At 58.8% G+C, this 21,953-nt stretch overlaps 1 protein-coding gene across 1 annotated transcript; it reads right to left on the bottom strand.

Moving 5' to 3' along the window:
* On the bottom strand, positions 1–21,820 carry ANO7 (anoctamin 7). The gene is made up of 23 exons (XM_032857708.1): positions 21,716–21,820; positions 20,688–20,745; positions 18,039–18,178; positions 16,113–16,220; positions 15,397–15,533; positions 14,506–14,563; positions 13,690–13,800; positions 12,765–12,930; positions 11,302–11,392; positions 10,729–10,825; positions 9,422–9,565; positions 9,216–9,353; positions 8,501–8,599; positions 8,320–8,422; positions 7,566–7,677; positions 7,268–7,322; positions 5,630–5,727; positions 4,700–4,845; positions 3,178–3,383; positions 2,960–3,102; positions 1,007–1,097; positions 447–566; positions 1–297 (listed from the first exon to the last, which is right to left on the bottom strand). The coding sequence occupies exons 1-23, from the start codon at positions 21,818–21,820 to the stop codon at positions 181–183; spliced, it is 2,643 nt and encodes an 880-aa protein (XP_032713599.1). The 3' UTR covers positions 1–180.
* Positions 21,821–21,953: the final 133 nt, after the last annotated feature.

The following is a 21,953-nucleotide window of genomic DNA, read 5'->3' as shown; positions in this document are numbered from 1 at the left end:
CACCTGGGAGGTAAGGTGTCTGAGCAGAGACCCAGGGTCACTGAGGTCACAGCACTTGGGGCCAAGAAGGGGCAGGAGGTGAGCTGTGGCCTCTGAGGGCATCGAGCCTGTGATAGCTCTGGGGCCTCGGGAGTCCCTGCCCTCCAGCTGCGGCTACCGACTTGAGGTGACCCCGTGACCTCAGAGAGAAGAGACTGTTGAGGCCTGGCCGACTCCTGGCATTGTAAGCTGTGAGCCCAGACTCTTCTCCGAGCCCAGGAAGCGGTTTTCCTTTGCTCCATTTGTTCCAGAGAGAGCCTGTCTCCAGGAAAGGGTGCAAGAGGGAGTGACTGGACTAAGCATGGTCTGTCACAGGCTACAGCAGAGTGCCAGGCCAGGTGCCATGCCACTGGCAGACGGGGGAAGGCGATGCGGGAGGACTGGGGGTTGGGGAGGGGCTCGCTCACCTCATTCTCAGCCAGTGCCTGCTTGGCCAGGTAGTACTCCCGCTTCACCTTGACCTCCACAGACTCGGGAATGTCGGGTATCAGAAGGTCAAGGACCCGGCTAATGGAGAACACCACGTGCTGGGAGCAGGACATGGTATAAGAAGTGGGAGAGAGTGCCCACCCTTGGTAGAACAGATGCCTCTACTCGCCTGAACAGGGCCAGGTGTGGGCATCTGCTCCCCAGGTGTGGGCTGAGCTGCAGAAGAGCAGTGTAGCAGAGGAACCCACCCCCCCGGGGGGGGCAGCAGGAGCCACAGCTACAGACACCTGTCCCAGACACAGTCCCAGGTTCCGGGGCCCTGTAGAGCCTCCCGGCACACTTGCAGCACCCAGAGACAGAGGCCAGGCAGGGACTGACTGGTTCCAAGATGGGGAGAAGACAGTGTGCAGGAGAGCTGTGATGGGACCAGGTGGTGGTGCACGTGCACCCCACAGCTGCACGCCACATGGTGGATCAGGCGTCCTGGGGGCGGGGGGTAGTGGGAGAAGCCAGCTGGGGAACTGGGAGCCTGGCTCACCTCAAACACAATGACGAAGGCCAGGCGGATGGCCAGAAGATTCCAGTAGGTCGGAGAATACTGCCCATCATCTTCCCTGAAAGCCTGGTACCTGCAGGAGATCAGGAAGTCCGTGTGGGCAGCTGGGCTCTGTCTTTTCCTTCCCTGACCCTGATTCTGGACCCGGCTTACCTGAGGACACCTAGAGGAGCAAGTACTCGTAAAGAGGGTACTCTGACAGGAAGGACCTTTAGCTTTCAGTGTTGGGGTCCCAAAGGGAAGGATGGATGGGCTGGATTGTCCCACTCCCTTGAAGTCTAAACTGGGTCCCGTGGTGGCAAAGGTCCTATTGTCCAGCGGATGTGCTAATACAGTAAATCTGTGCTGCTGTGGGTGGTGTCACCCTACTTAACACCAAGAAAATGTGCCGTTCCATGAGACCAGCAGCAAACGCTACTCGCACTTGCCCACCCAGCACAGTCTCCTGACTGAATAGGCTCGTTACTTCCGGTTTGTCATCTTGCCATCCTTGGACAGCTGCTTGTACTTCTGACAAGATGTGACATTCTGCTTTGTGACATAAACTTACATGCTGCACTCGATGGAAAGCACTACCAGGGCCAACGTTGTAGGGGGGAAAATCTCGAATATTAAACAGTAATTGAGGGGGAAACCGTCAATGAATGTCATAAACTTTCAGTGGCTAAACTAGACACGACATGAGAGACTGGGAATGCAGAGACGATTCTTTGTAATCACCCTGAGTGCTCTACAGAGAGCCAGAAGAAGTCAAAGATATTCACCGTGCCTTTGAGAGACATGAAGGGAAGACAGAGGGACTCCAACGTGGCAGGAGTTCCAGAAGCTAAGAATGCAGACTAGAGAAGCTCTGTTTGAAACAATGAAAGGGAGAGGTTTCCGGAACTAAGGAAAGACATCACCTTTTAGATCAAAAGCATGTACTGAGTTTCAGTGAGAAACTTTTAAGGAGACTCTACCAGTGCTTCCTACAAGAAAACCAGGTCACAAGAGAGTAATAATCCCAAAGAGCTGAGGGAAAATAAGTCAAACCTAGAATTGTATGCCTGGGGGCACCTGGGTGGCTCAGTGGGTTAAACCTCTGCCTTCGGCTCAGGTCATGATCTCAAGATCCCGGGATTGAGCCCCGCATCGAGCTCTCTGCTCCACGGGGAGCCTGCTTCCTCCTCTCTCTCTGCCTGCTTCTCTGCCTACTTGTGATTTCTGTGTGTGTCAAATAAATCTTAAAAAAAAAAAAAATTGTATGCCTGCTATTTGAAGGACAAAGAGAGAATTCCCAGCATTAAAACCAACTTATGTCACCATAAGGGTATGCCAACCACACACACCATTCCTGAAAGGGCTATTCCAGGATATACCACAGCAAGAATAAAAATGAACTCAGAGGAAAGGCAACGCTGAAGAAACCGTAGTCACAGAAGCTACTAAAATATACCAAATAGATGTGATTAACAAATTACTAAAAAATTTTTTTAAGATTTTATTTATTTGACAGAGATCACAAGTAGGCAGAGGCAAGCAGAGAGAGAGGAGGAAGCAGGCTCCCCGTGGAGCAGAGAGCTCGATGTGGGGCTCTATCCCAGGTGCCCCCAAAATGTTTTTTTTTTTTTAATAGTAAAACTAAAACTGTGTAACAATAACAAAGTGCAGTGGTGGGGGTTCAGTCAGCTGTAAAGTGTATGAAGACCCTTGTCACACATGGGAAAGGAGACGAGTGAGTCCCTACATTCTTGGTCAGGAACACTTACGTAGTTAATCGGAATGCTAAAAATGCAAGGGTGACTTCTAAAATAATAAAAATGGACACCATCAGTTCCAAATAAGCAAGAGGCCAGAGCTCCAGGACTGGGGTCCAGGAGCCACCGGCCCGACTCCACCCCACCCCAGCTCCCGGCGCCCCGTCCCCAGCACCCCCCACCCCCTCCCTGTTCCCACCTGCATGTGCGGTTGTGCGCGGTCGAGAAGGTGCGCGGGGCGCGCGCCAGCGTGAAGTTGACGAAGCCGTGGAGGTCGCCGGCGCGGGTCCCCCGGTAGTAGGCACGCGGCAGGAAGTCGGACGTGAAGGCCAGCAGGAAGGCCTGGGAGGGGCCGGCGGGTCAGCTGGAGCCGGTCTGCGCGGCCCCGCCCCGCCCCAGCCCCGCCCGGGCGCTCACGTTGCTGACCACTGCCAGGTGCGCGATGCCCGCCAGGATGTGGGACCAGATGCCGATGTCCTGCGCGCGCTCGGCCACCGGGCGCCGGTGCTGGCAGACGAACTTGCGAGCGTCCAGGCGGATCTCCACCCAGTTGTTGAGCAGCGCGAAGAGGGGCGCAAGCGGGCACGCAGCCACGAAGATGGTGACGAAGCCGAACTGTAGCACTGCGAACAACACCGGCGGTCACCGCCGTCCCCCCCCAACCCCCCGGGCCCACACAGTGTAACCCCGTCTGCCCGCAGAAGCCTTCCACAGCCACCACCACCGCCCCCCTTGGGGAGGCTCTGGCCACACCTCCAGAGACCCCTCCCCCAGGAAGCCTCCCCTCGCTGCTCACACAGCCCTGCAGGCCTTTCTGGCCTGGCTTGGGCCTCCCCGTACTCCCTGAGGTCAGGGACTCTGGAACTCTCCTCCCCAGTGCTCAGAAACCCTGTTTGCCTCATGCAGCCATGGAAGCAGGAACCTGCTTCTGATTTTAGGGCTGGCTTCTCCATTCACCCCTTCAGGGGAGCTTTAGGGAATAGCTTCTTCTTCTTCTTCTTCTCCTTCTCCTTCTCCTTCTCCTTCTCCTTCTTCCTCTTTTTTTTTTAAATATTCTCTGCACCCAGTGTGGGGCTCCAACTCACAACCCTGAGATCAAAACTTGCCTGCTTCACTGACTGAGCCACCAGGCACCCCGGGAATGGCTTCTTGAAAGGGATTTCTGAGTCTTATGTGAAATTATGAAGGGGAGCATGGGGTCCCATTTCTTGTCTGGTGGAGTAGGGACACGGGAGGTCAACCCCACTCCATGTCATCATGAAAACGCATGTCTCTCCCTCAAGAACCATCCAACTCCCTTTTGTCCGTAGATTGGTGGATAACACCCTACCACCCCTTCCGCTTTGGCTAGTGGAGCACTCAGACCAGTATGGGGTCCAGATACCCACTTTAGGTTAGGAGCGTGGGAGATCGATTCCCCTCCGTTGTCTCTGAGGAGGACCCTGCACTTGCAGGGAGCAGTGCCTGTAGTGGACACACGTCCTGCCCTTCAAAAGGGCTTCAACCCTGCGTGGGGAGTGAGCTGCACGCATGGGTACCAGCTGACGAGGGTGCATTGGAGTCCAGCAGAGTGTGGGCATCGAGATCTCTGGGGAAAACCACCTCCTAGGTGTCCCCACATCTGGAGCCGGCCTTTGTCCTCACCCCGGGGCCCATCTCCGCAGCATTCTGCTTCTCTTCTCACTCCCGCCATGTGGCTCTGGCCCATGCTTGCCAGTGCCCCATCCAAGGCCCCCAGGCCCTCTTCTGGACCCCTGTGCCCGCAACGCTGTCCCGTCCCATTCTTGGCCATCCTCTCTCAGGCCCTCTTCCCTCCAACCCCCACAATCTCCTTTCCAGAGCCTTTGTGGGCCTGGCTCCATGGGGGACCCTCTGTCCCCACACGTAGATGTACACAGATGCCCAAGGCCAAGGCCATGGTCACTAACGTGGCTCCTACCCATTTCCAGGTACTCTTGAAACAGGCCTTCGCAGGGCAGAAGCTCGTAGTCAGCCTCCCAGGGTTCCTGGCCAGCCGCCTCCGGAGGCCCGGCCTTCCTCTTCTTGGAACGCAGCCGGAACTTCTGCCACCAGCTCTGTAGCTTCCTGGAGGTGGAAACACCCGGGGAAATGGGTCTTGTTCTTCCAGGCTAAGCCCTGCATGCTCCACAATTCAAAGGCAGCCTCAGGGGAGGGTCTGAGCCATAGGGAGGGCAGGGGTGAAGAGAGCATCTACATCTCAGGGGTGGGGAGCATCCCCTCCCCCACACCCCTGCAGTGTCCTCCATAAAATCAATATTGCTCCTGATAGCTTTTGGAGGGAATGAGTTCCCCTCGGGAACTGCAAAGCAGGGGCCAAGAGCTATGTCAAGGTTTGGAGGGGGCAAACGAGGGCAGTTTCTGTGCCGGGAGTGTGGGGGGCATATATGTCGCTCTGCCATATGCTGGGTGGGGGGGTCATGTGTGCTTGTTGCTTTGCCGCACTGTCACTTGTCCAGGCCCTGTCCCCTCCAGGCACCGAGCTATGCCCTGCCCTTATAATCCTGAGTTCTGCTTCACTGCGCCGACCTCACAGAGAAGCAAGACTGCACCGAGGTGGGGTGGGGGGGGAGGCAGTGTTGGTCAAGGGTTGGATTGGTCAAGGTCCCATAGCTACATCTTCATGGTGCCCCAGAAAAGCCAAGCTGGGAGCTGCTAGTCGGGGAAGACCAGGTGTGCAGGGGGGATGGGAGGGTGTCCAGATTGGCTCCAGCCCAGTAAGGGGGCCCAGTTGCTTTAAGGTGGGCCCCAGTGGGGCCATGGCGGTGGCACTAGGGAGATGGAGGCACCTGAAGCCTGGGCCCTCCCTTGTTCCTCACTGGTGCTGCCTTCGAGGCTGGGGTTGACTCACGGGACAAGGATCTCCTGCACGTTGTTGATGATTTGCTTTCCCACCATGATAACCAGAAGCTCTTGTGCCAGCTCGATGAGGCAGCCTCCTGCCGCACACTACAGAAGCAGGGTTTCAGGTTAGCTCAGGGGAAGGACTGTCTTCCTACCTGCCCATCCTTCTCTATGCCTCAAAGGTGGCCCCCTGCCATGCTGTCACCTCCCTTTCAGACATGCTATGGCACACTGAAGACTGCAGAGAGTCTCCCTCCCTTTCCCTGGGCTCACCCAAGCTCCCCACAGACTCCCCCAGATTGTGCAGAGGGGTGATGCGGTGCTGACATATGGCACCCCAGATTTCCTTTGGGGACCCACACAGGGTTATGTGGCGCTGATCCTAGCCTGTGGCTAAAAGGAGTACTCAGGCCCCACTAACCAGTAACCCAAATTAAGTGACAATTGGGCTGGGGCTTTTAAGGGAGCTCCTGAGACAGCATGCCTTGAACAGGGGTACTGATCTGAGAGTGATGGGCCAGCTGCAGGCATCTTCCCCACCAGGTAAGGCAACCCTGACTGAGAACACAGCCTAAGCTGGGAGAGCAGCGCAACGTTATTTAAACACCTGGATCCAGCCATACCTGAGCCCACAGAGCCCTGAATAATTTCAATACCAAAGCCAGTGACACTCCCTTTTTTGCTTAAGCCAGTTTGAGTTAGCAGCTTTTATCGCTGGTCACTGAATGCTGCCTAGCTGATATAGTATGTCATGCACAGTCACACCCCTGAGTTGGGGTCCCTGCTACCCTGTCCCTAAGAAGCCCCTCCCATCTCATGTGAAACTGAGGTGTCCCCTTTGCAGTCAGCAGTTGGGGTGGGTCACTGCCAAGAACTGTGGGGAGGAGGGAGACCTTCTCAGACAGGAGAAGAGGTGATGATCCCAGCAGGGGCTGTCAGCGTCCCGCCCATGTCCCCTGACCCAGCACAGCGGCCTTTGGGGACCTTCATGCAGCCCCTGGGCTCAGGCATGCTTGGCCATCCACTGCTGAGGAACCAGGTGCGCAAAGACCATCTGGAAGGTTTTTCTACAATGTCCCAGAGGGTCCAGGGCAGAGTCATGCCCAGGGGCTCATGGCAGTGACCCCCTCACTCAAGTATTCACAGGCGTACTCCCTTCTGCCTGCTCCCCTGGCCTCTCACGTGCTCCCTGGGATGACACCCAGAACAATTACTTGCACCAAGTCTTTCTCTTGGGGTCTGCTTGGGGGACCCATGTGACAGCAGGCCTGTCCTGCACCCTGCAAGTTGGCTTAACTTGCACTTTGTGAAAAAGTAGGTTCCTGCTTGGCTCTCACAGCAGCTGGTGTTCACAGGGCTGGGGCCAGCCATGGGGAGCAGCCAAGCCCGTCCTAGTCACCGGCCCCCAGCCCAGGAGGGTCGCCAGACTCTGCACCCCCAACCCCTCACAAGGGCTCGGGTCCATCACTGGGGCAGGAACCGGGCTCAGGTGTGCTTCAGGGTGTGTGGAAATAGGGGCACGGATAGGACACGTGGGCCCGGGGGTGGAAGTGGTGCAGGAGTGCTGCGGGGTTCTGGTGGCTCAGGACATACGCCTTGGGGTCCCTACCCCCACCGGCAGGTGCTGGCCTCCCCACATACTCACCTCCTCATTGCGAACCCCAAACAAGGTGTAATAGTTGCCCGGGTATCCCACAAACCTGGAGGAGAATTGAGGTCCTGAGGCCAGGAGTGAGGAGGGGCGGCTGCCCTTTGACCTACTGAGCCCCACGGCCCCCACCTGACCAGAGGAGGCAGAATGTGGACCCTGAAGCCCAGTTTGCTGGGTGAGCCCACTCAGGGCTCAGGTGCCAACCGCCTGCCTTCCCTGGGTGTCTGGACGGTGTCCCAGCGCCCACACGGGGAGCCACGGGGGAACCATGGCCAGAGGGAGCGGCGCTGACCTGCCCTTGAAGAAGGCGATGTAGATGGGGGAGGAGTAGAAGTTGACAAACTGGAAGATGAACACCTTGAGGGTGAAGGCATCCTCAAACTTGGTCTGGGTGCGGTGCATTTCTAGGGCACAGGGGGAGGGGCCTTAGTCCCCCCACGTGAGGACTGATAAGAGGCTGGGGGTGGGCCGGTGGAGGGGCCAGAGGTGGGGCAAACAGGGTGAGTTGGAGGGGACAGCACAGGAACACCGTGGGCCACTCCCACAGGGCCCTGCCCCTGCTGTCCCCACACCCGGAGCCTCTGCCTGGGACCCGTCCCCACTCCCCAGAGGGCCACCCCACCCTTGCTTGCTCCGTAGCACTCTTTCGCCCCAGCCCCCCCTCCCCAGGTGGGCCCTGAGCTCTCTGCCCCTGTCCCAGACCAGGCTGGAAGCAGACAGGAGTCTATGGAATGGACAGACTGTTTATTAACATTTGTCCCAGGAAATGTGGGGCAAGGGGGTGGGGGAGGCTGCTTGAAAGGGCACGAGATGGGGGCAGGAAGAGGAGGGAGGGGGCCGTGGACAAGTCTGCCCCCACCCCCCCAGAGGGACAGCTCAGCTGTGAGGGTCTCCTGCTCTCCCCCGAAAGCTGCCCCAGGGGAGGGCCCGCCACGCCCCCTGTGCCTCACTCACATGGAAGGATCTTACTCATGGGAGAGGGGTGTGTTCTGCCACCAGGGCTGGGTGAGTCCCTGGGTCAGTGCCCTGAGGCCTCGGCCACTCACCCCATCTCGTCAGGATGTGAGCCAGGGCCACGTAGATCTTGGAGAGGATGAGGATGAAGACCAGGTTCACCACAGACCCTGTGAAGCTGGCAATTCGCGAGGCCTGATGGGAGTAGGTGGGTCAGAGGGGGAGGGGTGGTCCAGAGCCTTCCACCCACCAGCTGGGCAGGTGGAGACTCACCCAAGCTGCGAGGACGGTGTTGTCCAACCGGGACACGAGGATGGCCATGATGGCCCGGTACAGGATGATGGACACAAGGCACATGACGACCACAGCCACCTGTAGGGCAGCCAGACGCCTGAGCCCCCAGCAGGGGCCTGTGCTCTGTGCCCCTTCCTGTCGGAGGGCAGAGTGGGGGAGGGAGGGAGGAAGGTCCTTCAGACTAGAGGGCGGGCTTCATCTGGGTGTCAAGGGGCCACTGTGCATTATCCTTGGCCCTAGGTGCTGGAGACCCATCCCTCCTACCCCCACTCTATCCCCTCACCAATCAAACAGTGGGGATTGCTAATGTCTTGGAAGGGGTGGGAGGCTGGTCCTGTCAGGAAGCCCATCGGCTAGAAGGCAAGGAGGGGGTATTGGAGCCCTGTGCCGGGATCACTCCCCCCCACCACCCATCCCTGGCTTGAAGGCTGCCACAGGGCCTGCGTCCATGGGGGAATCTTCCCAGAGCCTGCGCCTGCCTCTTGCAGCCTGGCCCCCCAGCTGGGCCCCAGGCTTGGCCCCCTCTCTGGAGCCCAGGTAGCCAGGACCCTTTCTGGGGGCTGTGAGAGTCTTCTGGGTTGTGGGGGAGGCAGTATGCTCCCGGCATCCAGGAGAGAAGGGGTGACAAAGGTGCCCCACATGGTCAGGAGGAGGGAGACGACAGGGAAGGGAGGCCCAGGGTGGGGAGACTCACCATCATCAGCACCACCACAGATCCCGCCAGCACTCGGCGCAGGCGGCTCCTCTCCGGGAAGTAGGGCTCGTCTTCCCCAGTGATGGGGTTCAGGGCCGTCATGGGGGCCGAGGCAGCAAACTGGGGCCTAGGCCTCTCCTGGAAGGGAGCCAACGTTCAGCAGCAGCCTGCATACGTGGGAGGGCGGCGGCTACCGGGGCACCCACCTCGATGTCTTCATAGTCTGAGCAGCCCCAGCGGTAGGCCAGCGTGGCGCTCGTGCGTTTCCAGTGCTCCAGGAGCAGCACAGCCCACAGCGCCATGAACATGCTGAAGAAGACGGTGCCTCCGTGGTCGAAGAGCCGGCTGGCCTGCGGGGGGCATGGGCAGGGTGTCTGGCTTGCCCAGGATCCGAGGCCCCTTCATTCCCAGGGAGTTCTCCCTTTGGGAAGGGCCATGCCTACTCAGAAGCAGGTGGCTGGTTCCCTGGTGCCCAGGGCCCCGATGGGGGTGGAACGCTGCCCCAGGGCAGCCTACAGCCTGAGGAACTGTCAGAGCTGGGGACAAACTTACACGCAGAGGTCATGCTGTAATGGGCTGAGACTTTGGGGGACACTGGCTAGGGGCGAGTGCATTTGGCACATGGGATGGACATGAAATTCTAGGGGCCAGAGGGTGGCTTGTAGTGGCTTGAACTGTGGGCCTCAAAGCCGATCTCCACCTGGAATCAGAACGTAGCCTAATTTGGAGTGAAGGCCTTTGCATATGGCGTTAAGGTAAGGCCTTCCAGATGACAGCGCCCTGGTCGGAGCCCTAAGCCCAGTGACAGATCCTTCCGCAAGCAGGGGGAACAGAGCCTGCACGGGAAAAAGCCAGGGAAGTTGGGGGCAGAGGTTGACACAAGCTGGAGGGACACAAGCCAGCCGACTCCAGACTCCCGTGGCTCCCACACACTAGGAGAGGGGCACAGAACAGCTTCTCCAAGAAGCCCAACCCTGTGTACCTCGATCCTGGACTCTGGCCTCCAGGACAGTGAGAAAACAGGGGTCTATTGTTTTAAAGACATCAGTTATGATCATTCGTGACAGCGGCCCTAGGTAGCTGATTCAAATGGGGTCCCAGAAGAATGTCAAAAGTGTGTCTGGTCCGTGGGTCCACCTTAGCACCAGGGCTCCAGGCCCAGCGTGCAGGGGAGGCAGGCAAGGCCATGAGGCCACTGTTTTCATGGAAAAGCTGCCATGCCCATGTGGTGTGTTGGGCTCCAGGACTGTGGGCAGTCTTCGGCCGCCTGCTCAGTCTGCTTGTGCCCTGTGAGCTTCAGGGCTTGCCTGCTTGCCAGGTCTTCCCACTGAACTTGGCTGGTTACCCATAACAACAAGAAGAGGAAAGCTGAAGGACCGCACGATCCTGGTGGGAAGATTGTCACAGTGGTTGTCTAGCTCACGGGGCAAGTGGGAGTCTGCCTTCGGTGGTGACAGGGCTGGGGCTCTAGACAGGGCATGGCCAAAGCCAGCTCACCCATGCGGCTCCGTACCTGGACCAGGCTGCAGGTGCTGGACAGCAGCCAGAATGGGCAGTCGAGGCAGAGCGGGCACATCTCAAAATTATCCGCGCTACTGCACAGCTCCTGCCTTCGGGGCACAAGGGCAGGTTGCAGGAACCATGGTGGGGACAGGCCCCCATCAGTCCCACCCTCACCCTCTCCCTCCCCACCATGGCTTTGCAAGGCTCAGTCTTTCTTTAAAAAGTAGTTTTGGAATACATGCCAAGATAATTTTTGAGTTAACTTTTTGAAGTTTTAACTCCATTATGAAGTAAAACCAAGCCAATTCATTTACTTATAAGAAACGCTTATACTATTATAAGAAACAAGGGTGAATAGCAATAAAATTAGCCCAGGAGTCCGCCTGTCCCCCTGTGTCAGCCTGGGAGCCTGCCTGCCTACCCGTCAGCCTTCCAACCAGGTCTATAGGAGGGCAAGGATGTGCTCAGTGCTCACCTTCGTCCCCAGCTCTGCAAAGGGCCTGGCACCTATGGGCCCCCCAAACACCACCCCGCTCAGGAAACACGGGACAAGTCCTGGGAGCTGAGAGGAGAGGACACTTACGTGGGCACATCTGAGAACACCATGAAGCAGCCCACCAGGAACACCAGAGTGCCCACCGCCGCTGCTGGCAGGAGCCAGCCTGTGTAGAACCCTGCAGGGACAGCACTGGGGTTGGCCATCAGGACCAGGATGAGGGACCCTGGGAGTTGGCTGTCAGTGCCCTGGGAGGGCCTGGGTGTAGCCAGTGCTGAGTTAGGCACTGGGTGGGGGTCTGCTCAGCCACTCTTGTCCCTTGGGCACCCCCACCCAGCCAACAGTACCTGAGACCTTCTGGGACCTTCTGGGAGGAAGCCAGCAAGGCATGGTGCTCAGGAATGTCCCCTGGCTGCTCTGAGCCCAGCTCGTCCTTCCTGTCCTCTGTCCTGGCCTCTGGACCCCCTACCATTAACTTCGGCACCCGACCCCCCAGGGCTCCTGCACGTCCCTTTCCTAAGACCCATTTGGCTCTAACCACCATGCCCAGAATGGACATCCCGTCTGTGGGAGGCACACAGCCCACTGCATTCCGATCTGGGAGACAGGTAGGGTCCATTCTGAATGTTTCCCTTCCCCTGCAGCCCCTTCCTACATGGCCAGGTTCCTCGGTTGCCCCCATCCCTCCAGCGGACACCCCGCTCTCTCCCATGGGTCTAGCTCAGCCCCTGGTCTGGTGTCCCGCCTCCAGTCCCACCCTGCAGCAGCCAGAGTGACACCTGGCCCAGAAGCCCAATGAAGAGCCTGTTCTGCCCTGTGTTGCCCTGCAGCCTGGCTTTGCTTCCCACGGCCCCTGCTTCTCCTGGCCCAGAGATGGAGCCCCAAGGTCCTCCCCACATGGGCGGCCCCTGCCCTGTCTGGGTCCACAATGACTGTGTCACATGCGGGCGGGGTCCCTGCAAAGGCGCAGCACCCCAGCACTGCTGGCCGTGTGAGTCTGGAGGAAGGACTGCCCTGACCCGCAGCTGGAGGGCACATGTGCTGTGCTTGGGGATGAGAAGGGGCTTCAGAAGGGGGCAGGGGAGGGTGCTGCACTGGGAGTGGGGATAGAGCTGAGTCTGTGAGGGGAGCAGGAAGTCCTGGGCTGCCCAGGGCAGAGGGTCATTCTGCAGGAGCCAACTTGCCCACAGCGGGGGACAGGGTGGCTGACCCTGGGCCCTGGGCAGGGTTGACCGCCACCATTTGGGAGTGCAGTGGCTCCAGGCCTCACAGGCCACATGTGGTGGGCTGGGGACACTGGGGGCTGGATCGGGAGGGCTCTGCCTGCAGAAGGGGGCTGCCTGTCCCTCACTGGGGCAATAGGAGGCCCCCAGAGGAGCCACAGGTATATGGCGGGGGGCTGGCAGTGGCTGGGTGGAGGTAGGGCTGGGAATTGGGAAGCATTTTCCTCTGGTGTCAGTGTGGCTCCCCTCAAGGGGGCAAAGATCAGCAGCCTGAAGACTGAGCTAGGGGGTGCAGGAGGTCCAGTGGGGCAGCGGGGCAGGACTGACCGAGCCAGGCGAAGTAGAGGGCCACCTTCTCCCCGAAGTAGCTGCGCACGTGGTCCAGAGGCTGGCACTTGTACCACTTGTGCCAGCGAGCCCAGTACTGGAACAGGATCTGCCTCTGGGTGAGGCCTGCAGCCTGTGTGCCCTCCGGGGGGTTCCTAAATGGGCCCTGTGGACAAGAAGCCGTCCAGTGGGGAGATCCAGGTGGCCCTCCCTGAGGTGGGGGACCCGAGAGCTACTCAAGGGAGGAGAGCATGATGCTGAGGGACTAGGCAGCCAGGAAGGCCTCGTCTGAGTGGAGCCCCTCAGCCAAAGTTCCTGGGGTCTGAGACCAGGGCAGGGAAGAGGGGGAGCAGTCTCAGAGTGGTGTGGTCCCTGGTGAACATGGGGAGGTGGGGCCAGCTGTGCCTCCCAGAGACGGAAGGGGCTGTCAGTGGTGGGGGAGGCACCAGGCCTTCCCAGCCAAGTCCCCACTGTCGCACAGTGGTGGGTACTGGCCTGGCCCAGCCCGCAGACCCCACCACCCCTCTGTGCAGCTCTGAGGATTCACGGTGGGTCCTGTGCGTGAGGACCCAGCCCCACACACTGGACTTTGTGTCGAGGACACTGGTCAGTCTGACAGGTGCCCCTCGCCAGCACTGGCTTGGTTTACCTGGCTCTGTGAGGGGCACAGGAGACCTCGCCGTCTTCCCTAAGATGGAAGCTGCCACATGGCAAGGAGGGTGGCCTCTGGCCCCCATGGCTTCAGACAGGCCACTGTGGGGCTGGATCATGTCACCAGCGTGTTGTCGATTCCCGGCATGGCCACCCATCTGCTCACAGCTATCTAGCACGGGGGGCAGGGCCCTGGGGTCCTCCTCGGCCAGGAACTCAGCCTTACATCCAAGCCAGAACCCCTCCGCCCCAACAACCAAGCCCCTGCTCTCACATCATGCAGAGGGAAGGCCGCGGTGAAGACGCCCTCTGCCAGTAGCTGGTCAATCCCAAACAGGCCTTTCTTCTCGTGGCCATATGGGGTCTTGGCCAGGATGGCAAACAGCTGGGGAGAGATGGACATCATACCCGTTACCTGTCGTGTGAAAGCAGGGCAAGACTCTCCCGGCCCGCTCGCCTCGATGCTGACGGTGTCCATAAGGTGTGGTCACAGTTCTTGCTCATGTAGCCTCCCACACACACCACAGTCCCACTTTAGAAATGGGGGGACCTTGGCCAGAGTCACTGGACTCACAGGGGTCCAGTCTGGATCTGAACCCAGGCCCTGGCTGCACACAGTTGGCTCCCAGTCCATACTCTGGGCAGGAGACAGCTTCTATCGGGGTTCCTGTGTCGGGGGTGGGCACTGCCCTTGGCCCGGGCAGCCCACAAGGCCCTGTGCCCTTTAGCAGTCAGCAGGAGGTTCTCCTGGGCAGGCCTATCCCCCATCTTCCCCTCCGAGGCCACTGGAACAGTCCTCCCGGAGCAGCTGATCTCAGGGATGCTGTGGCTATGGGTCCACTCTGGCCCTCGGTCCCCTTCCCCGCCAACCAGCAGGACCCATGCCCACCTGGGGCCCTGGGGGTTGTGGAGGGGTGCTGAGCAGGGCCCCCACGGTGTAGTGAGCTGGAGGGCAGCCCAGAAGCCTCCAGCACTCAGCTCTGAGGGGCCCCAGGCCTAGGGCTTTGGCACTGTGATCACAGAAGAGCTTTCCTGTGTCCACAGAGGCCTCTGTCCTCAGCTCAGGGCTACACCGGGAATGCCCACTCACAATTTGGTGCCTCTTGGTGCTGGTGAAGAAGGTGTCCTGGTTGTCACTCCCAAGGAACCTGTGGGTGTGGAAGCACAGAAGTCCAGCCCCTGCCAGCAGCACACGCCCAGGAGTGCGCGCGGGGGGCGCACACGCACGGCCTCATCCCACGCCCAGGAGAACAGCCACCGTCCTGCCAGCAGCATTGACTCCAGTTGGCCCCTTTCCTTTTCCGGAGGCAGAGGTCACAGAAGGTTCTTCAGACAGCACAGAAACCCCCCCACACAGCAGGCAAGTCGGTGGGGGAGCCTTCCACGTGTCCCCGAGGCCCTGAGCGCAGGACCAATGGGCTCGTGAGTTGTGTCTGGTGGTGGCCTGCATGGACGGACGATTGACCCCAGGATCTTGGGAAGTACCATGGGTGGAGGCAGGCTAGTTTCTCCCAGGCCTGGAAGGAGGTGTTCTAAGCTTGGGCAGTGAGACCCCCTGGGAGTCCTTAGAGCTGGTCACTGACATGGGTCCCCACTCGCCCCTGACTGTGGCCTTGTCCACAGGTGGGCTGTGTCTGTGTGGGCAGCTGGGGCTGTACCGCGCACGTGGATGGGCCCCGTTCAGTTTTTGCCTCCGAAGTGAGGTGCCTGGGCCCGAAGACCCTGCCCCCCACTACGGACCTGTAGCTGAGCAGGAGACACACCTGTGTGCCCGGCCAACTCTGGGGGATGTTTGTCCCCCAGCAGCCCTGTTCTGCCCTGACCAAGGTAGTCTGTGCTTGCCCGCTGAGAGGCATGTCCCCGGTTGCAAGCCCCAGGGAGGGAGCAAGACCGTGGAGGGGGCACCTTGTCTGAGCTCAGTCCCACAGCCTCGCATTTGCCTTGCAGCGGGGTCTTGCCACAGGAGAAACCCCAGCCTCACCTTGACAGCTTGCTCACTTTGAACTGGCAGGAGTAGTACTCGGGGGGCACACCAGGCACGTCCTCCTGCAGGATGTTGGGGATGCCCAGCCACGCCAGCAGGCCCGCTGACCAGTTGGAGGCCTGGTTGGGCAGCTCCTGGAAGGCAGGGGTGTTTGGCTCCCTCTCCCGAACAGACGCGACGGCGAGACCGTCACTGTGCCGTGGAGTAGGGGTGTAGGGGGGTGCCGAGTGCCCATCTGCCCTCCCCCGCCATCCACCTGCTGTGCTGTGGGCCCTGCGGGGAGAGACCAGGCAGCCCCTGCCCCTCTTCAGGCCTCAGGCTCCAGGGCTGCCTTGCTGGGCTGTTGGAGGCCCAGAGCCCCTTGGGGCAGGAAGAGACAGGAGGGCAGCCCTGCCTGTCCATGCCCGTACCACCAGGGTCAGAGAGGGCTGGCAGGGTGGGCAGCACTGAGGCCCCCAGGCAGGTCATCCTCGGGTCACCTGGCAGGTGCTCCCCCCTCTGCCCTGTGTCCCCTAGGCTGGGGCTGGCCCTCTGTGGGGGAGGAGGGAGGGGTGGTCTGGGCCTGGAGGAGGCACATGCCCCCGGTTCCCTGAGCCCACCCAGCTGCCCAGTAAGGCTTCTTGGGGTGCAGGGATGGGGGCTGGAAGGGACCCTCAAGGACCCTGAGTGGGGAGCCTGCGGGGTTGTTGGCACTGTGGGTGACCCCCCCATACCTGCAGGGGCAGCTTGAGGCGCAGGTCCTCTGCGTAGTAGCAGAGCACGGCCCAGGGGGCGCTGAGGAGGAGGTAATGCACAGTGCCTGGCCCGTCCTGCATGGTACGCTGCGGGGACAGGGGCTCCATGAGAGGCTGAGGGGGCGCACGCGTGTGTGTGTCCACTCACACTCCTGGGGAAGACAGAGGTCTCTGCAGCTGTGCAACGGCTCCCCAGCCCCAGCCGTAAAGCCGTTGGATAAAGGGCAGCTTGCTTGTGCGAGCGCCTCCAGACGCTTAGCTGGCCGTGAGCCCGGCCGTCAGGAAGTCAGTGCATGGGCCATGGGGGACAGGGACGGGGATGTGGGGGCCTGCGCCAGCCATGGCCTCCGGGACCAGCGGGCCCCCACAAGTGGTTTGCTCAGGGACACCCCCGCCCCGCTCTCCTGACCTAAGGGGGCTGTCAAGTCAGCATTCAGTTTGCAGTTAGTGAATAACGGGCTTGGCCTTCGACAGGCCACTGGGCGTCCGTGTTATGCGTGGACATGGAGCAGTGTGCACATGTGTGTCAGTGGGTGAGCATGACTCTTCACATGTGTGTGCAGACATGTGGCAGGTGCTCCTGGAGTCATGAGACCGGGATTTGAGGCGCCTCTGCCCCACACAGGCTGGTTTCCAAAACCCCTCTTTTCCCTAAATGTGCATGCCCAGGCCTCGTCCGGGTCCCCTGGAGCAGACAAGCCAGGCAGGGTGGGCAACCCCAGCGGGAGGAGACATGTGCTGACACCTGCCCTCTAGACTGCCCCCTGCTGTTGCCTGTGTCTGTTCTCCTGCAACCCCCACTAAAGGGAAGCCCGCCCTTCCCAGTGATGGTTCTGCAAACTCATGGGGCCACGCCGAGGAGCCACAGGTCCCAAAAGCTTTTTCCATGATAAAGGGGGGCATCTTTTCATCCCCACCGACAGGACTGTCAAGTGATCCAAACTTGTAGGGGAGGGGGTGTCAGCTCTTGACCCCCAATGCCCTGGCTGTATGTCTACCGGTGGCTGTGGCCCTGTGGAGGGGTGTTGGTGGGGGGGCGGGGGGGAGGTGAGCACAGCACATGTCAATTCCCGCAAGGATGCCGTCGTCAAGAGGGGTACATCCCCCGGGAGTTCTCTGAGCAAGGACGCCGGCCCCGCAGTGGCCGCACCACGTACAGGGGCACATCTCAGAGGGATGACCCGAGACGAGCAGCATGGAGTGCAGTCCCATTCCATCAAGTCCAAACACACAAAACCAAGCTGCACTGTTTGCAACATCAAGTTGGTGCGGAGATGATAAAGACACGGGAAACTGATCAATGTCAAATCCAGGACCAGTTCGCTCTGGGCAGGGAGAGGACACCTGATGGCAGGACCTGTTCCCAGGGACGGCAGAGGGCAGTGGGAAGGGTGGGTGGAGAACCCACGGGGCGAGGCCTCACGGACCAGGTGATGTGAGGGGTGTGGGGCAGGCAGCGAGGCTGGCGAGGTTTCAGGGCTGCGTACTCTACCGGCCCAGACCCTCTGAGCAGCCGCACGCCATCTGCCACTGAACATGTGCTCAGTAGGGCCTCTGTCACAGAGGATACAGTTGGGGCAAGGGGCTGCTTTAGTGGATGCGTTCTGTAAGCGCAGCCAGTCCTCATCACGAGGGTTCCACCTAGACACACCTACACAGAAAAATGGGGAGGGCGGCTCCCAAGTATTCAGGAGGGTCTGAAAGGCTCGGGCTCCAGGCACAAACTGGGCGTGCAAGGGCCTATGGTCAGTAGTCCACAGGCATGGGGAGCTCGCCAAGGGTGGGGGACCCAGCAGGACTTTGGTGTGGGGTTTGTTCCGGGACTCTGGACCGCATGCCCTCGGGCCTTGTTGGGACGGTCATAGGTCATCCAACAGATGCAGAGCCCACCACTGACCCCAGTACCTGGTCCACGCACAGCCCAGCTGCACGGAGGTTCTCCAGAAAGGTCTCCCTCCAGGCTGCGTGTGTGTCTGTCTTGTCCCTGGTGGTGCTGTCCTGCTGCTCACCCAGCTTCAGGTCTTCCTCCCAAACAAGGACAAAGTCTGCTAGGAACCAGCAGGGACAGAAGTCAGGGCTGGCATCCCAGCTGGGATGCTCAGCTTCTGGGAGGCATGGAGAGTAGGAGCCAAGCTGGAGGACCCTTGACCTGCTGCTCTATGTCTCCTTCCCAGCCCTCGCTCTGGTCCTGGTCAGGGCTGGGAGGGCTCGAGGACAGAACTGGTTGATGGGAGGGGCTGCCGAGGGGCTGGAGCCTGCTCTGGGCTCTGTGGGTTAGTCCCCACACCCCACAGGGGCTTCAAGGACTTTTAGTGCAAGTCACCCTCAGAATTCCCTCCCTGCCATAGAGAACTGTAATGGCAGAACAAAATGTGGGAAGCCCTTGCTTTTCTGGCAGATGTGCAAAAAGGAATCAGCACAGCACAAGGGGTAAATAAATAGGTAAATATCAGAGTAAAACTATTACTAGTTACAGATAACAAGACCTTGTAGATAGAAAAACCCAGGGGCACCTGGGTAGTTCAGTAGGTTAAGCCTCTGCCTTTGGCTCAGGTCCTGATCTCAGGGTTCTGGGATCGACTCCCGCATCAGGCTCTCTACTCAGCAGGGAACCTGCTTCCCTTCCTCTCTCTCTCTGCCTGCCTCTCTGCCTCCTTGTGATCTCTCTCTCTGTCAAATAAATAAAATCTTTAAAAAAAAAAAAAGAAAAATCCAAAGGAATTCACTATGAAATTATTACAACTAATAGCAGATTTTGCAAAGTTGCAGGACACAAGATCAACATATGGAAATCAGTTGGGTTTCTATACATTAGCGATAAGCTCAAAATGAAAGGAGGAAAACCACTTCCATTTGAAACAGAATCCCAAATAAAGTATTTATAAACAAACTCAACAAAAACTGTGTAAGACTTTTACTTCGAAAACCACCAAACATGGTTAAAATAAATTGAGAAGCTAAATATATGCAAAGACACCCCATGTGCATGAATCAGAAGATTAATATTATAACGATAGCATTGTTCCTGAAATTAATCTACAGATTCAACAGAATCCTCATCAGACAAGTCTAAAATTCATTTGGAGATACAGGAGACCCAGAATGAACAAAACAATGTTGAAAAAGAATAGAATTGTAAGACTCACACTTTTGGACTTCAAAACTTACTATGAAGCTACAATAACCAAGACAGTGTGGTACTGGTAGAAGGACAGGCATACAGACCAGTGAAATATATTTGAGGTTCTAAAAATAAACCCGTATATTTATGGCTAATCCATTTTCTTTTAAAAGGGGGCACTACAATTCAATAGGAAAAAAATAGTGTTTTCAGCAAATGGTGCGGGGACAAGGGAATATCCAGATTGGAAAGAATGAATTTGGACCCCTACCTCATGCCGTACACAAAAATTAACTCAAAGTGGAGTTAAGATCCTAAGATAAAGACCGAAGTATAAGAACCAAAATGCTAAAGCTCTTGGGAGGAAACAGTTGTACGTCTTCATGACCTGGTTTAGGCAAGGGTGTGTTAGCTAGAGCTTAGCAAGAAGAGAGAAGACTGAAGGACTTCGGCAAAATTAAAAAGCTATGTGCTTCAAAAGCACCACCAAGAAAGTGAAAAGTGCCCCAGGGAATGGGAGAAAATATTAGCAAATCATATATCTAATAAGGAACCTGTATCCAATATACATAAAGAACTTTTTCAACTCAACACTAGAAAGACAAAATAGCCCAATTTAAACATGGGCAAAGATTTTGAATAGCTGTTTTTCTACAGAGACAGACAAGTGGCCAATAAGCCTGTGAAAGGATGTGGAGTATTGTCATCCATGAGGGACTGAGGGATCAGAAGTTACCCTATGGTGCTGCCGTCCCACAGTCCCCTCCAAGACAAGGGCCCCATGAAATCTGGGGCATGAATGTCCCCTGCTGCTGTGTTAGTCACACGAGCCATGGAATGGGGGCCGCCAAGATATCCATGGCCAGATCTTTCGGGGAGACGCCTACATGGGGTCGCTGGCTCACCAGGTGCCTGTAGGCCTCATTTCCAGGATTGGCCACCCTGCTCTCGGAAGCGGCCACACAGGGTACCTTCCCGCCAGCAAAACCCGACCGTCCCAGTTTCCTCACGGCCTCGATGATGCTTGTTAGTTTCTGTTTTGTTTTATTATTTGTAATAGTCGCTGTCCCGCGGGCCATTAGGTGAGGGTGTGTGCTCTCTGGGGCTGTGGGCACGGGGGCAGGTGGCAGCAGGGAGCCTGGGCAGGGGACAGGGGCGGACTTGCCTTCGGGGGGCGGCCCCGGCGCCTCAGGAGGGACCCCCGCCCTGCCAGTTCCAGCTCCCGGGCACGCTTTGCTCACCCCCAGGCCCTCCCCTGGGCACCCTGGCCACAGCACTTGACACCGGGGCAGGCCCAGGAGAAAGTGCTGGGTGGGGGAAGGGCTGCCTGGTTACCGGGAATGGTGACCGGCTGCCACCGGTGGGCGTCCCATCTGTGTCTCCACCCCCAGAACTAACATGGGCACAGCTGTCAGACACTGGGAGGGGCTCACCTACTTGGGGCTTGGAAGGGCTCCCCACCCTGCGGGCGGCCTCCTGGTGTCCATTCAGCTGGAAGTAAAGGAAGGGGCATGGCGGCATTCTGACCCTGATGACTCCCCCACCTCCTTCCCCTCCCACGGGTGCTCCCCCCAAGGGTGCTGCCCCCCTGCCTCCCCTCAGGGACAGAGGCATGACCAGAGAATACAGCCAGCAGGTGTGGGCAGAGCAGCTCCCAGAAACAGGCACATCCAGGGCTGAGGTCAGCCTCATGCCTCCTCCGGCCTCCCGAAGGCCACATGGGCCTCCAGGTACCTGGTTGGGCTGTGCACAAGGGTCAGGCTTGTAGGTAGCATGGGAAGGATCCAGGTGCCCATGACTGAGGGCCTCCAGCAGCTGGGGGAGAGCCAGACAGCCCCCCAGGTGACTCTGCGCCCAGGCCCAAGGTGGTCATGGTGCCCAGAGTGTTTCTAAAAGGTCCAGATGACCCCCAGGTAAGTAACCAAACACTGTGGACATAGCTGACGTCCTCATCCCTCCTCTGGGGCAGGGGGTGTCAGAAGTTTGTCCCCTCCCGGGCCACTTCCACACTTTGCACATGTCAGAATGCGGCATCTCAAGGAACATTCTGTGTTTAAGCTTCAGGACATGATACACAACCCTCTCTAGCTTTCCCTCCCGTGGGTGGGACCTTGCCTGGCCCAGCCTGTGCCCGGCCTCTCGCCTAGCCTGTCCCTGAGGTTGTCTGCATGTCCCTCAGGGCCGGGGAGCTGGGTGGTGACCTGGGAGCCTCCCCCTTCCTGTCACCAGGGCAGCTCCAGGGCACAGGAGGGCCAGCATCAGGTGAGGGCTGTGGGAAGACACGGTGGCCATGGGCACTGGGTCCATGCCCACCACCTGGGACCCCAGGTGGGGCCATTGTCTTCCGGGTCCCTGAGTCTCATCAGGGGTGAGGGCTCAGGCCCAGGCAGAGAGAGACCCTCCTGAACCGTGGGCCTGGGTCTCCAGGAGGAGAGGTGAGAGGCTGCCTCCCGAGATTTACCGGTGAGGTGCTGGCTGTGCTCCCGTATAAGTCCTCGTTCTTGGCACTGGGGACCATGTCGATCAGGATGGTGCTGTCCTCCTCCCGGGCCAGCTTCCGTGGCATTCCGATCCTGCACCCACAACCCCAGGGGGCCCCGTGAGACGTGGTCCCCGGACTACCACGCAGCCCACGTGAACCCACGTCATCGGGGAGGGCACAGGCCAGACCAGTGGCCCCGGGGTAGGTTCGAGGCTGA

Source organism: Lontra canadensis, unplaced genomic scaffold (genome assembly GCF_010015895.1).
Source record: "Lontra canadensis isolate GAN:19392208 unplaced genomic scaffold, GSC_riverotter_1.0 scaffold13, whole genome shotgun sequence".
NCBI classification, from domain to species: Eukaryota; Metazoa; Chordata; class Mammalia; order Carnivora; family Mustelidae; genus Lontra; species Lontra canadensis.
Note: the sequence above shows the minus strand (reverse complement) of the source record. Positions and strands in the feature narration are given on the sequence as shown.

Coding starts and splice junctions, on each gene's coding strand:
- ANO7 (XM_032857708.1), bottom strand. CDS start 21,820: ATGCCACGGAAGCTGGCCCGGGAGGAGGACAGCACCATCCTGATCGAC. Junction 1,098..2,959: donor GCGCACAACCGCACATGCAG/GTGGGAACAGGG, acceptor GATCTCCTGCAG/GTACCAGGCTTTCAGGGAAG. Junction 567..1,006: donor CCTTCGTCATTGTGTTTGAG/GTGAGCCAGGCT, acceptor TCCTGCTCCCAG/CACGTGGTGTTCTCCATTAG.